Source organism: Gordionus sp. m RMFG-2023, chromosome 2 (genome assembly GCF_954871325.1).
Source record: "Gordionus sp. m RMFG-2023 chromosome 2, tfGorSpeb1-WG-v2, whole genome shotgun sequence".
Lineage (NCBI taxonomy): Eukaryota > Metazoa > Nematomorpha > Gordioida > Chordodea > Parachordodidae > Gordionus > Gordionus sp. m RMFG-2023.
The window spans coordinates 57,558,405-57,572,636 of record NC_088776.1 but is presented as its reverse complement, the minus strand read 5'-3'; the positions used below and the strand labels follow the sequence as shown (position 1 = coordinate 57,572,636).

The following is a 14,232-nucleotide window of genomic DNA, read 5'->3' as shown; positions in this document are numbered from 1 at the left end:
ATTGTCCAAATATTAATTTGGAATAAATTAAAATTATTTGAGTATATAAATTCGTTTTCCAAAATATGATAATTTGTTGTGTTATTTCGATCATATTCATAAATATTACAAATCAAACGGTGTCCTCCTATTGATAAAAAGGCTGCGTTTCTAATAAAGACGATTCTAACTGCGTCCTCTTATGGGCATAAAGCTAAATTTATTATTACCCCAGGGTAAAGTCTAAAAGATCCAAGATAGACTTCATTAATCACCTTATGAGTCACTGTTTATATATCGGGGAAATGATGTTTAACAAAGCCGCTGGAAACAAGCTAATGTCTCATACTGTAGGGTAGGATACTATATTTACTTATATATTATACCAATGATCCAAGTCGCTGGGAAGCAACTAATTTCCCGAATATGATTTATCTTTAACAGATATATTAAATTCAAAAGACCCATCAATGGGTTTAATTCTTGAGATATAAAAATAAAAATGGTAAAAATTACTTTATCATTTCGTAAATTTTTTATGTTTTAATCTATTTTAAAAGAATAAATAGAGGACTTAAAGATATCATAGCAAATTAATTATAAGGTTTTGCTATCAGCTTTGATATTCCTAAATTTGAAATAAAAAGGTCTCGTTTCTTCGATTCATTTGACAGTTTAGCGTTTTCTTATATTAATTTTTTTACAATTATGAAAGTTAGTAAATCTACCCTTACAAAAATTTTTAAATAATAAAATAAATAATATAATGTCATTTTGGCAGAAGAATAAAATTCCACTAGATGGCGCAAGTTAATTACAATAATCCAAAAAATTTATTTTTTCACAATATAAGTCAATCTAAGCTTTTTAAAATTCCATATCCCGGACAAAGGGAACCTCACAAAAGTCATACACAAATCTACATTACATTAGCTTCATCGGAAGCCAATCTAAATATTGATCTTATTTGAAAATATATAATAGTTTGTTTTTGATGTCTTTTTTTTCTTACTTGTAATATTACATTTTATTTTGTTAAAGTATCTATTATATTAACGGTATAGATTGAAACATGAAAAGGGAAACTTTTTAAAATTATTTAATTGTAAATAAAGGAATCGCCTGAAATATCTCAACTGTATAAAAAATATTTAATATATTTAAAAAAGAAAATGTGAATTTTTTTTTGGGTGCATAATTGTATCAAAAAATTAATAAACTAACCTAACCTTTAGAAGACTTTTGTAACGACCGAGTTGATAATCTCGATACAATGAGTATAGGCACATCTCCAAAATACAACGAATAAAACATTCATTCATTCGTATTTTTGATTCCACCATTGTAAACGCTCTAAACTTGCCTTTTAACGAATGATTTTATAAATGAATACGATTGGTTTTAAAAAATAATTAAGACGATAAAATTGACCGTTTACGCATAAACTTGCGCAGATCTGCAAACTTGGTTCATTTTTTTTTCGTGTGTGAAGATATTGCTTACTCTTTTTTTTAAATGATGGAGGAGGAGAAATAAATTTTTATTTGACGGGGAATTTTTTTATTCAATTCCATAACATAATAATACTAAACTAAACAAGCCATTCATTCACTTAAATGTGTACCAATGCGAATCAGCTGGTAACACGCCATTTGCAAATGATTTATATTAAAATTTTGTCTAAACCCTAAAAAAAAGAGCTTTATTTATTTATAAAAAATATTCTTAATACGAGAATCCAAAATGGCGCATAACCAGCTGATTTGTATTCAACATCGCTTCAAAGTTTCTTTTAATAAATGAATGGCAAGTCTAAGTATCACGTCATTGATCCTATTTTATATATATATTTTTTTTTAATCGTACAGGAAATCCATATTGAGAATATCGTTCAAAAAGAAATTCTTCTATCTCCATATTCAAGAAAACACGGTGAGTATAGAATACAAAGATATAAATTGTTTTTCTTTTTTTCCCCTTCCAGAGAGCATTTGTTGAAAAAATCAATGCGTGAGCATTCTTGGGATTAATTCGGACCAAAATATTAAACTTCTGCATTACAACTAAATTTTTTTTCAAAACGATTGAAGGTACTCAAAAAGGAACGACGTTACATTTTGCGTTACTCGTCAAAAATAGTAACAAAAAGTAACGCCGTTAATTTGATTTTTTTCAAAAAATAACACTATTACTTTACTTTTTGAAAAGTACCACCTTTACCATGTAAAAAATTAATAAATTTGATGCATATTCTATTTTTGTTTGTACTTGAATTTGTAATAACCAAAGAATACTATTTTATTATAGAAAAATAAAACTATATATACATAAAAAAAAAATTTTCAATAGGCATTCAAATTATCAACATTAGAAAAATTCTCTTTTTCAATACTTCTCTTCTCTTCTCTTCTCTTCTCTTCTCTTCTCTTCTTCTTCTCTTCTTCTTCTCTTCTCTTCTCTTCTCTCTCTCTTCTCTTCTTCTTCTTCTTCTCTTCTCTTCTCTTCTCTTCTTCTTCTCTTCTCTTCTCTTCTCTTCTCTTCTCTTCTTCTTCTTCTTCTCTTCTCTTCTTCTTCTCTTCTCTTCTCTTCTCTTCTCTTCTTCTTCTCTTCTCTTCTCTTCTCTTCTCTTCTTCTTCTCTTCTTCTTCTCTTCTTCTTCTTCTTCTCTTCTCTTCTCTTCTCTTCTCTTCTCTTCACTTCTCTTCTCTTCGGAAATGTTTTTAAACCTAACCCGGCTCAAAAGTATTTTTAAATTTGTACGTTTGAACCAGGCTTCGGACCGATTTTCAAGGGCTCTATATATGATTTTTTAAATACCAACTTTCTAAATATATCAAGTCATCGATGGAAGCCGATTGCTCTCTCATCCTTAAATTTGACATGAACGATGGCAATTCCTGCAAAAATTTTTGGAAATCTTGCATAGAGCACCACACTTTTTTCCGTCTCCTCGACCCGCCCCCGCCCGTCAAGAAGAACATCTTCTTTTCTTTTGGTTCGAAGCAATACAGATACAGGTTTTTTTAATGAGTTGTTATTATTCTTAACCTCGAATCCATTAGCTATAGTACAAAATTATGTCCCCGTCAGTTTTTTTTATAAATAAATGTCGGGACTGTAGATTAAAATCGCTAAGGCTGCATTCATAGTGGAGACGAATCCGATTTCATGTCAAAACATCTAATTTGACGGCGTCCGACAAGGCTTTCATGGTGATTTTTTTTAACGTTTGGACTTAGATTAGACATTATTTTTTTTTAAAATGAACCAATATTCTTTAGTTAAATTATATATTATATATGATCTCAAAAATATAATTAATTATTTTAATAATATTGATATTTTGCCATGGCAAAATAATATTTTAAATTAATATTTATTTATTCAATATTTTGTATTATAAAATTTATATGTATTAAATTCCTCTATACTTTAATGGTATATATTTTATTTTAATAAAAAAAATATCATTAGTCATCCAAGAACTTGTTTATAAAATCATTATTTGGTACCAATTAACCATGTTTATGATTATATAAATAAATATTATCTGCTATTGTATTCAAATTAAATACTTGGTGAATGGGTTAATAATAAGATTTATTAGAAATTGATACTCTGATTTTTTAATGTGTCATTTATTAAACTGAAATGGTACTTAAAATAATATAATTATAAAGCAAATATAAAATTCATTTAGCAATTATAATAAATTTATTTAAAAATAAAAATATATTATTTTTTTATTTGACTTTTATATAAAGAAAAGCATTTGTATAATATTCATTTTGACCTTATCCTTGTGGTCTTCTGATAAAGTTGATATTTCATCATCTATAAATTTGGCAAAAATGGATGTCTCTTTTTTATCCTCCTCAATTTGTAGAATTTTCTCAAATATTTTTTCTTTATATTTTTTTCTTTTTTTATTTAATGTTGTTATATTTTCATCTATGCTGATATTTTCATCTTATGTAATATCATTGGGGTTGAATTAGATATAATTATATTTGATTGTTGTATCCGAGGTGTTAAACTTTTATTTAAAAATGATAATGTTTGATAATAAGGCCATGTTTATTTATATGGAGGCCCAGCTGAACCACTTGGACTATCTATTGATTTTTTGTATTCTTTATTAAGATTTACCTGATTGACCATATTTCGATCCTAAATTTTTTCAAAATTCGGTTTTTTATGTACATCTTTGTAATTTTCATCTGTTTTGTCGTAAATAAATCTTGAATCTTTTATAATATCAATAAAATATATTAATTTTTAAAAAATTATAAGTTATAACGCTTTATAATATTTGGCCGGATCAAAAAGTCGAAATGTTTTGACTTCAAAATTTGCCGGATCCCATTTAAAATCGGAAGGTATCGGAACGGACGCACTTTGAACATATATATCATTTTTAATGAGATTGACTTGTGACGGAACAGATGTAAAAAACGGATCCGCCTCCACTATGAATGCAGCCTTAAAATCGAATCCGACAAATTTTGAAATCAAAACATTTTGACTTTTTGATCCGGTTAATATTATAGAGCCATATAACGTTACTTATAATTTTTTAAAAAATGAATATGAATATATATCATTTTATTGATAATATTAAAGATTCAATATTTATTTACGACAAAACAGATGAAAATTACAAAGATGTACATTAAAAAACCGAATATTTAGAAAAATTTAGGATTGCAATTTGGTCAATCAGGTAAATCTTAATTTTTTAATTAAACTAACGTTTGAAATAATTATGTAGATAGATATTTAATCTATTATATATTTTTTAGGTGACGATTTAAAAGCTAAATGGAATAATTTAAAAGACTATCAGAATAAAGAATACGAAAAAACAGTAAATAGTCCAAGTGGTTCAGCTGGGCCACCATATAAATCAACGTGGCCTTATTATGAAACATTATCATTTTTAAATAAAACTTTAACACCTCGGATACAACAATCAAGTTTAACTATATCTAATTCAACTCCACTATATGATATTACCTCAGATGAAAATATAACAACATTGAATAAAAGAAGAAGAAAAATATTTGAAAAAATACTATTGAGAAGGATAAAAAGGAGAAATCATCTTTTGCTAAATTTATAGATGATGAAATATCATCTTTATCAGAAGACCACAAGGATAAGGTCAAAATGAATATTATACAAATGCTTTTTTATATAAAAGTCAAATAAAAAAATAATATATTTTTATTTGTAAATATTATTATAATTGCTAAATGAATTTTATATTTGCTTTATAATTATATTATTCTATCAAATCTTATTATTACCCATTCACCAAGTATTTAATTTGAATACAACAGACAATATTTATTTATATGTATAAATTTATTTTAAGAATTTCAGAGGCAAAAGCTTTTCTTATACAAACTAATTTTTAAAAAATGAAATCAGAATCAATTTCTAATAAATCTTCACAAAGTATTTAATTTGAATACAATTGCAGACAATATTTATTTATATAATCAAAAACATGGTTAATTGTTACCAAATAATGTTTTTATAAACAAGTTCTTGGATGACTAATGATATTTTTTATTAAAATAAAATATATACCATTAAAGTATAGAGGAATTTAATACATATAAATTTTATAATACAAAATATTGAATAAATAAATGTTAGTTTAAAATATTATTTTGCCATGGCAAAATATCAATTAATTATATTTTTGAGATCATATATAATATATAATTTAACTAAAGAATATTGGTTCATTTAAAAAAAAAATAAAATAATGTCTAATCTGTTTTAAGTCGAAACGTTAAAAAAAAATCACTATGAAAGCCTTGTCGGACGCCATCAAATTAGATGTTTTGACATGAAATCGGATCCATCTCCACGATATTTTATTTATAATTGTGAGCACCCCCCTCCCCCCCCCCCCTACCTCCCCAAATTCTTTCCCAAATCATGTCTTAGCAAATATCTCATTATTACTAACCTCGTTAACCTAGATTGATTAGGTATTGACATATATCAGTTATTCATGAACGTTTTGAAAGAGGTGGACAGTCAGTTTAATTTACAATTAATATCTCCCACAAGAGGTGGGCAGCCAGTTTAATTTACAATTAATATCTCCCACCCCCCTCCAATTTTTTTAAGTAAAGTTTGCATTACGGAATAAAAATATCCTTTAAAAACCCGTTTTTATTTCAACCTTCACTTTAGGCATTTAAAAAGATATATCTTTTGCTTTGAAATAAGGAATCGTGGATTTTCTATTTAAAAAAATCTAGTTGATTCGTCATTTAATTTAAAATCTAGTTGATACGACATTTAATTTTAAAATCTAGATGATACGTCAAATCTAGTAGATACGTCATTTAATTTAAAATCTAGTTGATACGTCAATTTCAAATTAGTTGATCGTCATTTAATTTAAAATCTAGTTTATACGTCCTTTAATTTAAAATCTAGTTGATACGATATTTAATTTTAAAATCTAGATGATACGTCAAATCTAGTAGATACGTCATTTAATTTAAAATCTAGTTGATACGTCAATTTCAAATTAGTTGATACGTCATTTAATTTAAAATCTAGTTGATACGACATTTAATTTTAAAATCTAGATGATACGTCAAATTTAGTTGATACGTCATTTAATTTAAAATCTAGTTGGTACGTCAATTTCAAATTAGTTGATACGTCATTTAATTTAAAATCTAGTTTATACGTCATTTAAGGAAAATATAAAAAAAAACAATGAAAATTCGTATTTAATATAGAATATATGACTTGATGTCCTCAAAAATTTTTAGAATTTGATTGTCTTTTAGAAAATTGAGATAATATTGCGCACAAATTGAGCGTTTACGTTTTGCCGTAATTTTTAAATAAAAAAAACGTAACGCGTCCTATGTTTAAGTGGAGGTTGTCTTTTTTTTTATTAATATCTGTCGATTCAAAATTTTAAATAAGTTTTTTTTAAAAAAAAGGATTTGTTTTTGAAAATTATATTATCTTCTGCGTTCTTATTTCTTTAATTTCTAAATATTCCTTTTTAGGATATAAGTTATAAGTTATTTATATTTACATTTTTTACCATTACTAAACGAATACAAAAAAAGTATTAAATAACGTTTTTTAAAATGGTTGCTACGCCAAACGGTAATTTTACCAATTTGCGCGAGGCCATTTGAAAGGCATTATTGGCGCTATTTGACAAAAAAAAAATAGGCCAAGGCCTATAATTATAATTTTTTTTTTTTCAAACATGGGCAAGTTAGGGTTTTCGTTATGATGGAACTTATAGCAAAAACGCTCTAATTCTTGTGGCAAAAATTTTTTTTGCTTCCTAAATCCCAACTTAAAATTACAAAACACGAAGCATACTTTGAGATCTTTTTTTTAAATAATTAAAGAATTATCGAAATATAATTAATAAAACATATGTAGGGTTCGTCATAAATCTTGCATATCACCTAACAATCTCATCTTCCACGAACGCTATGTTGATTTGTTTTTTCTCTTGCGAGATTAAGGGACATACTTTACTAATTCTTTCTCTCACGTTTATCTGTTAGCAATAACCAGGATTATGTAACCAGTCAATTTCGGTAAATTTACCGATATTTTACCGCTCAAATACGGTCAAATTCAAATAAATGTTTTTTTTTTAAAATCAAGATTAACTTTATTTTGTATAAAATGATATAATATTTTTACAATTCATTGTCATTCAATTACTAATTTCTATTGCTCTTGATTCATATTTAATATTATCATTTTCTATAATATTTTTTTAATCAACTTTTCGGTTGTCAAGATCTTCATTCGATTTCTGTTTCAGTAAGAATATTAACCCAAATCGACCAATTTCTTTCTAAATAAGGAGTAGAGCTAGAAATTATTAGTAAAATACCACCTGGTGGTCAAGCATTTCACTAACTTGAGACCGGAATCTCTTTGCTTCTTATGGAAGTTACCGCTTTCCACATAATTTGCCATAAAACATGGCGCATTTACTTCTGAACTTGAAATGTTTTGTTCATCGCGACCTTGTAAAATGCCTAATTCTTCTATTATCTCACATACTTCATTAAGTTCACTATTAGCTAGATGCTCCCCTTGATATTGGGGACCCAATAAATAAGCAGCATTGTGATCATATGTTTATATCGTTTTTTTCTTTTTTCAAACATATTTTTAATTTTTTTTCTTTGATTTCTTAGAGTATTTGACCTGCGGTCAATTGATCGACTTATCAACCCTGATTATAACTAACTATAAAGGCTATTTCAGTATAAACCTTTAAGCCATTACTGTTCAAAAAAATATTTAGTAATATATTGTGGTATACATTAATACTAATAAATATTGTTAAACTCTGATAAGAATATGTTTAATAAATCTATCTTAGCGAAAAATTATATATTGTAGAAAGAATATTTTTATGTTTATGTATTTTTAATATGATTCTAAATATTCTATTTTAAAAGATAAGTATTTACTTATTTATTACATTTGTATAATATAGAAGTAAATTTATATATAATTGAAACAATTATGAAGGGATTTTTAGTACCTTTTCCCCTTTATTACTTCTTATCTGGATAACAAAGTTTTGTCTGCTTTATCGAGAAAAAAAACGTTGCGATTATGCGAGGAAAGGCTAGGAACGGGTCCTAGACCAACATGCTAAATGAATGATTTTATAATATTAAAACATTAAATATTCCACAATTGGGGAACCAATTAAAATAGCAATGTTGTTAGCCCCATATGTTTTTGTTGTTGATGTAGAATATTTACTTAAAGAAAAAATTATGACCCCGTTTAGTGGACTAGGTCATGTTAATGTGACACTAGATATGAAAATATATAATAAAAGATTGCATGCAGTACGTTCTACAGTGGAAGGTCCCTTTTAGAATATTTGCATCAAAATTAACGATGGCTAACAACCCCTTGATTTTTCGAGAATATCCCATTTTTCTCTCATTATCTATCTTTATTTTTTGATACCTTTTGCGGTTCTATCTGGATAACAGATTGATAATGGGTTGGAATATCGGATTAATTTGAATGGGTTTGGATATCATTTACCATGTATAATGTCAGTTAATATGGAAAACACCATTCATTTAAAATTGAATATGTGATGCTACCTTATATCGAAGGGTGTAAAAATGTTACAAATTTGTCGTGAATATAAGGCCTTGATGATGCACTACCAGATTTTTTTTTTTAATATAGTTTTATATGCAAAAATTTACCCTTAGTTTTTTTCTTCTTCAAAATATAACTGTTGTACTTTCTAAAAAATTTTTAAACATTATTCGATAGAAATGATTTTATTTTAAAACAGATGTATTAATTTCGAATTGATTATATTTATTTGTTGTCTGCAATAAGAATTAATAACTTAGAAATAATTTTTTTTAAATTAAAATAAAATGGAAAAAATGAAGTAATTTTACATTACAATTCGCTCCCCTTTTAATAGGGATGCTCCTAATTGTAAATAAAAATAATATAAAAAAAATACATTTCTTTAAAATTATAAGCCCCAAAAATCATGCCGCACAAATCATATAATTATCATTAAAAATAAAATTGTGTAAAATAAAAATAACTCGAGAATCGCAATACATAATTGACTTCAACAAAGATCGAATTTTATAAATCTAAATATAAAATATAACTTAATAATTCCAACATAAGATGATTTTACAAATGTTTACATTCAATTATGATGATATTTATTACATCTTTAAACCCTCGTTTCCTCGATGAATTTAATAATGGGAGACGTTTTTTTTAAAAAAAATTTCTTTTAAATTTTTTCATCTATCATCCCATTCCAGACAGAATCAACTAATGATCTGCAAAACCCGGCTTGATCCCCCCCCCCCGGATCCAGAGGGTTTAAGGGCTATTTAGGCCCGATGCAGATTTCTGATATGAACCTTGTATATTTAATCTTTGTGATATGCATTTCTTGGAACCACATGATAAATTTTATGTCTTGCCATCATCGATAAATTAAATATTCATTTATAAATAGTCGAATAAAATATGATTCCGAAATTTAGTTTCACGAAAATTGGTTCTTAATTTTAGTTATGCAACTTGTACGCTTAATAGCATTAACGCAAAAATTCGTAAGTAATTTAGTCGAGGTATGACAATTTACCATTTGGGCCCACTTAATACATTTGTTTCACTAATGTAGAGGTAAATTTTGAAAACATATATAACCAAGGTTCTATTCTAATTACCCTTGAGGAACAATTTTGAAGCTACCTTCCGACCGTCGATCATGAGCACTGACGATAAATCAAGATCTATACCTGTCTTTAACTGTCAACGAGGAATTTTTATTTATAAGGAAACTCTAAAAAGGGTGTGCACTTTGTTATTAATACCAATTGCATAATGCAAATTTCTCTTAAATTAGTTACAAAATTAATCAACAAATTTTGACCATTTTATTAACGTACGTGTTTCGGATAGCATAATTAAAAAAAATATTTGTAACGAATTTTTCTTAGGATTAAGAATTCGGATTTTTTTTTTCCTACAACAAATTTTTGAATTGAATGTTCAATTTGTCGACAATGGTCAAATTCATAAGATTTATTATGCAATAATGCTAGGCATAAAATAAAATATACGAAGATGCTGCCTGGAAAGTAGAAGGTAATGATCTGCATAACGAAAGAAAGAAAGAATGAACGAAAGAAAGAAAGAAAATTTTCCTACCCAGCTCGATCTCGAACGAAATTTTATTTTTTTATTTGTCCATAAAAAACCCGACCCAAAAAAAAAATTATTTGTTGATCTCGAAATTATTATAGAAAAATATATTAGCGCCTTATCTTTCTTGCAACAAAAATTTAAAAAATATATCAATTTATTTGACAAAAATTGTAATTATATCATATTTAAAAAATTTAAACCCGGCCCGAACCTAAGTTATTTTTTTATAAAAATAGACCCGAGTCCGAACGCTAAGATTTGCAGATCTCCAGTGAGAGGCTCGAATAATTTAACAGGTTTTAAAAACTACATTTTAAACTGCATAACTTAATAATATATTATATTTAAGGTTATAAAAAATAAAGGCAATTTTTTTTCTTGCTCTATGATAACAATATTATTTTAAGCAATAATATCGAGGATTGTAGCGCGAGACCTTATATATTTGATAATAGTAAGATTAGTCTCATTTGGATGCTTTAATAGAAGAGAAGGCTCAGCAAAAGATGGTTCTGTCTCGTATACAGGGTTGCCAGGTCAAAATTTTCAAATTGTGGGAGAAATTCGGTATTTTGTGGGAGTAATATAAAAATTGTGGGAGAAATATGAAAATTGCTAAAAAACGACCCGCAAAGGACTGGTCTGCGGCCGGGATTTAGAATTGACTTAGTTATCCGCTTATTATTTTTTATAAATATAAAATCGAATCTATTTTCTAAAATAAAATATGTAATTATTTTTCAAAATAAAATAGCCAACTATTTTTCAAAATAAAATAGCCAACTATTTTTCAAAATAAAATAGCCAACTATTTTTCAAAATAAAATACGCAACTATTTTTCAAAATAGGTAATTATAGTACGACGCAAAATTTCTTAAATACTATCTTTATTATTAAAATAACATATTGATTTATTATAATATATTAATTTTGTTTAAAAATAATAACCAACGATCTTTTTTAAATACAAAAGAATGTAAACAAGATAATATTCTATAAAAAAATTGTAATTTTACAATGTAAAAAATATATTTTATGCTAATGTATAAATAAGATTTTATAAAAAACAAACAATTTTAAATTTACAATGTAAAAAATAATTATAATCAGTGCGGGGAAGTTGTTCTACAGTATTTAGTTAATACAATGGGGGAAGGGAATATGATATTTTGAGGCATCAAAAATCTTCAAAGCATAAATCAGTACAGGGCAGTTTATCAAAATCTATTGCAAAACAAAAATATTCTTCAAAAATAAGAAATAATACAGATGCAACTACAGTTGCGGAAATGGTAAATACCTATCATGCAGTACAACATTCAGAGAGCTACTTAACATCACAATGTTGGTAGAATCTTTCCCCATAATATTTAACGACTAATATAAATGAAAAGTATACTTTGTAGAACACAAATGAGCAAGGCTATCATCAATGTTTTAGGATATAAATCCAGAAGGTCAATTCTTGACGATTTGAAAGATGTCCAAACATATGCAATTCTAACATATACATCTAATAAGGAGATATCAAAACATTTCCCTTGATCCTCCCCTATTTCAGCAAAATAATGTCATTTCAATAAAACTATTAAAAAATTTTTCTCCAGATATGAAATATCCAAAGACATAGCTAACCATATATAATGGTAAATATGGCAGATTTGGCATTACCAATGAATTGCATTGCAGCTTTCTGATCTGATAATTCCTCAGTGAATTTGGCAAAAACCAGAGTGTATTTACAGAATTGAGTCAGCATAATGTTGGTTGACAGGTTCCTCCTAATACGCGCCATCGATAGAATTTTAAAATTTTACAAACCTTTAAAAAATAAATAGATTATAAAAGCTGTCCTAATATATTGAAAAAAAATTTCAAAAATAAATGGCAGAAGTATATTTAGGAATTTTACATATAGGAAATCTACTATATGCTGTTAATATGTAGTTGCAATCAGAAGAATATAATTTAATAAAGGTTCACTAAATTATGCTGCAGAAATACCAAAGTAAGAATATTATTACTATTATCGGATAATTATTAATAAGATTTAATATGATGTCATGTTTGAGGTGATTGTAATGCTTCTTTATTTTTATGATTTGCCAAAATATTCTCATTTGATTTTATGCAAATGTATAAATAAGATATTATAAAATATAGAAAGTCAAATAGTTATAGTTAATTATATTTTATTTGAGATTTAAATAATGGAACAAACGTTTACCGTCGTTATTAAGATATTTATAAAATTCCTGGCATGACATTTTATAATTTTGTTTAACCATTAACTCGGCCTCTAATGTTGTTAAAGCAATTCGATTTCTCTCCTTTCTCCAGGCAGTCCTCATCAGGCTAAAAATGCGCTCCGATGAGGCATTAGAATGAGATAAGGAGAAAACATACTCGCAAATTTTTTCCAAGCATGGGGATTTATTGTTATTACGAAAAAATTCCACCCATTTCTCCTCTGCTTTTAGACCATATAACTTTAAGTATTCTGGCGAATCATAAAAAATGGAAAAAATTACAATCTCTTCCAAGGCTTCAATGTCTATCGGTAATTTTAATATATTTATTAAATTACAAAAACCATCAAATGATGGTTTCTGTTCCAAGGTCATAATATTTATACACTTTTAAATAGAGTTATTAAATTCAAATCTTGATTGTAAATATTCCAAAATTGTCTTAATAAAAATATTTGCTTCATTTAAAAATACGTTAATTATAGTAATATTTTAACATTTTAATATGATATTTTTAGCAATAGCGCCATAAAATTATTATCTATTTTTAACTGTAGAGATGAACAGAGCTGTAGCATGATTTTGTGAATCTTTATCAATAAAGAATCTTCTGATTGCAATGAATATTAACTACATGAAGTAGATTTCCTACATGTGAAACTAATCCCAAATATGCTTCTGACATTTCATCCTCGAAAAAATTTTTCAAAATTTTAGGACAGCTTTTAAAATCTTTATTTAAGAAGTATTTCTTTAAGGGTTCGTAAAATTTTAAAATTCTCTCGATGGCAGGTATTAATGATAACCACCTGATAGCTACATATCGCAACAACTCACACCATTCCAAATCAGACCACTCCACCAATTCTTTTAATTCAGTGACTCTTTTAGTTGATGAACTATCGTTAAAACATTTCATCACAATTACTTCGACATCTACAGATAGTACATTCATTGCCTTCTTGCAAGAATTATGCAGTATATGGCATATACAGCCAATTGGTATTAATTCATTATTGTGCTGCCTCAATTCGGTAAATACACTTTGATTTTTGCCAAAATTAACAGAGGCATTATCAGCGCAGAAAGCTGACATGCAACTTAGATAACTATATAAAATATATTAGTAATTTAAAATATATTTATAATAATTATACATACTGTTCTAACTTCTATTCTTTCTAACACAAAAATTTTGAAAATGTCGAGTGGAGAATTGGAGAATTTTATAAAAAATATTTTTAGAGCAATAAAA

The 14,232-nt window shown here is 26.8% G+C and overlaps 1 protein-coding gene and 1 long non-coding RNA gene across 4 annotated transcripts in view; both read left to right on the top strand.

Annotated features, from left to right (window-relative positions):
- The window catches only part of LOC135924747 (tyrosine-protein phosphatase non-receptor type 4-like), a 53,654-nt gene that overhangs the window by 15,109 nt on the left and 24,313 nt on the right, over positions 1–14,232 (top strand). For all 3 annotated transcript variants that reach the window (XM_065459850.1, XM_065459852.1, XM_065459851.1), the window contains 2 exons: positions 1,848–1,911; positions 2,817–2,995. In XM_065459850.1, the coding sequence (XP_065315922.1) occupies positions 1,848–1,911; positions 2,817–2,995 (243 nt within the window). The remainder of the gene's footprint in view (positions 1–1,847; positions 1,912–2,816; positions 2,996–14,232) is intronic.
- LOC135924748 (uncharacterized) lies at positions 4,580–5,075 on the top strand. The gene is made up of 3 exons (XR_010571388.1): positions 4,580–4,701; positions 4,781–4,954; positions 5,000–5,075. It is a non-coding gene; the product is annotated as an uncharacterized LOC135924748 (long non-coding RNA).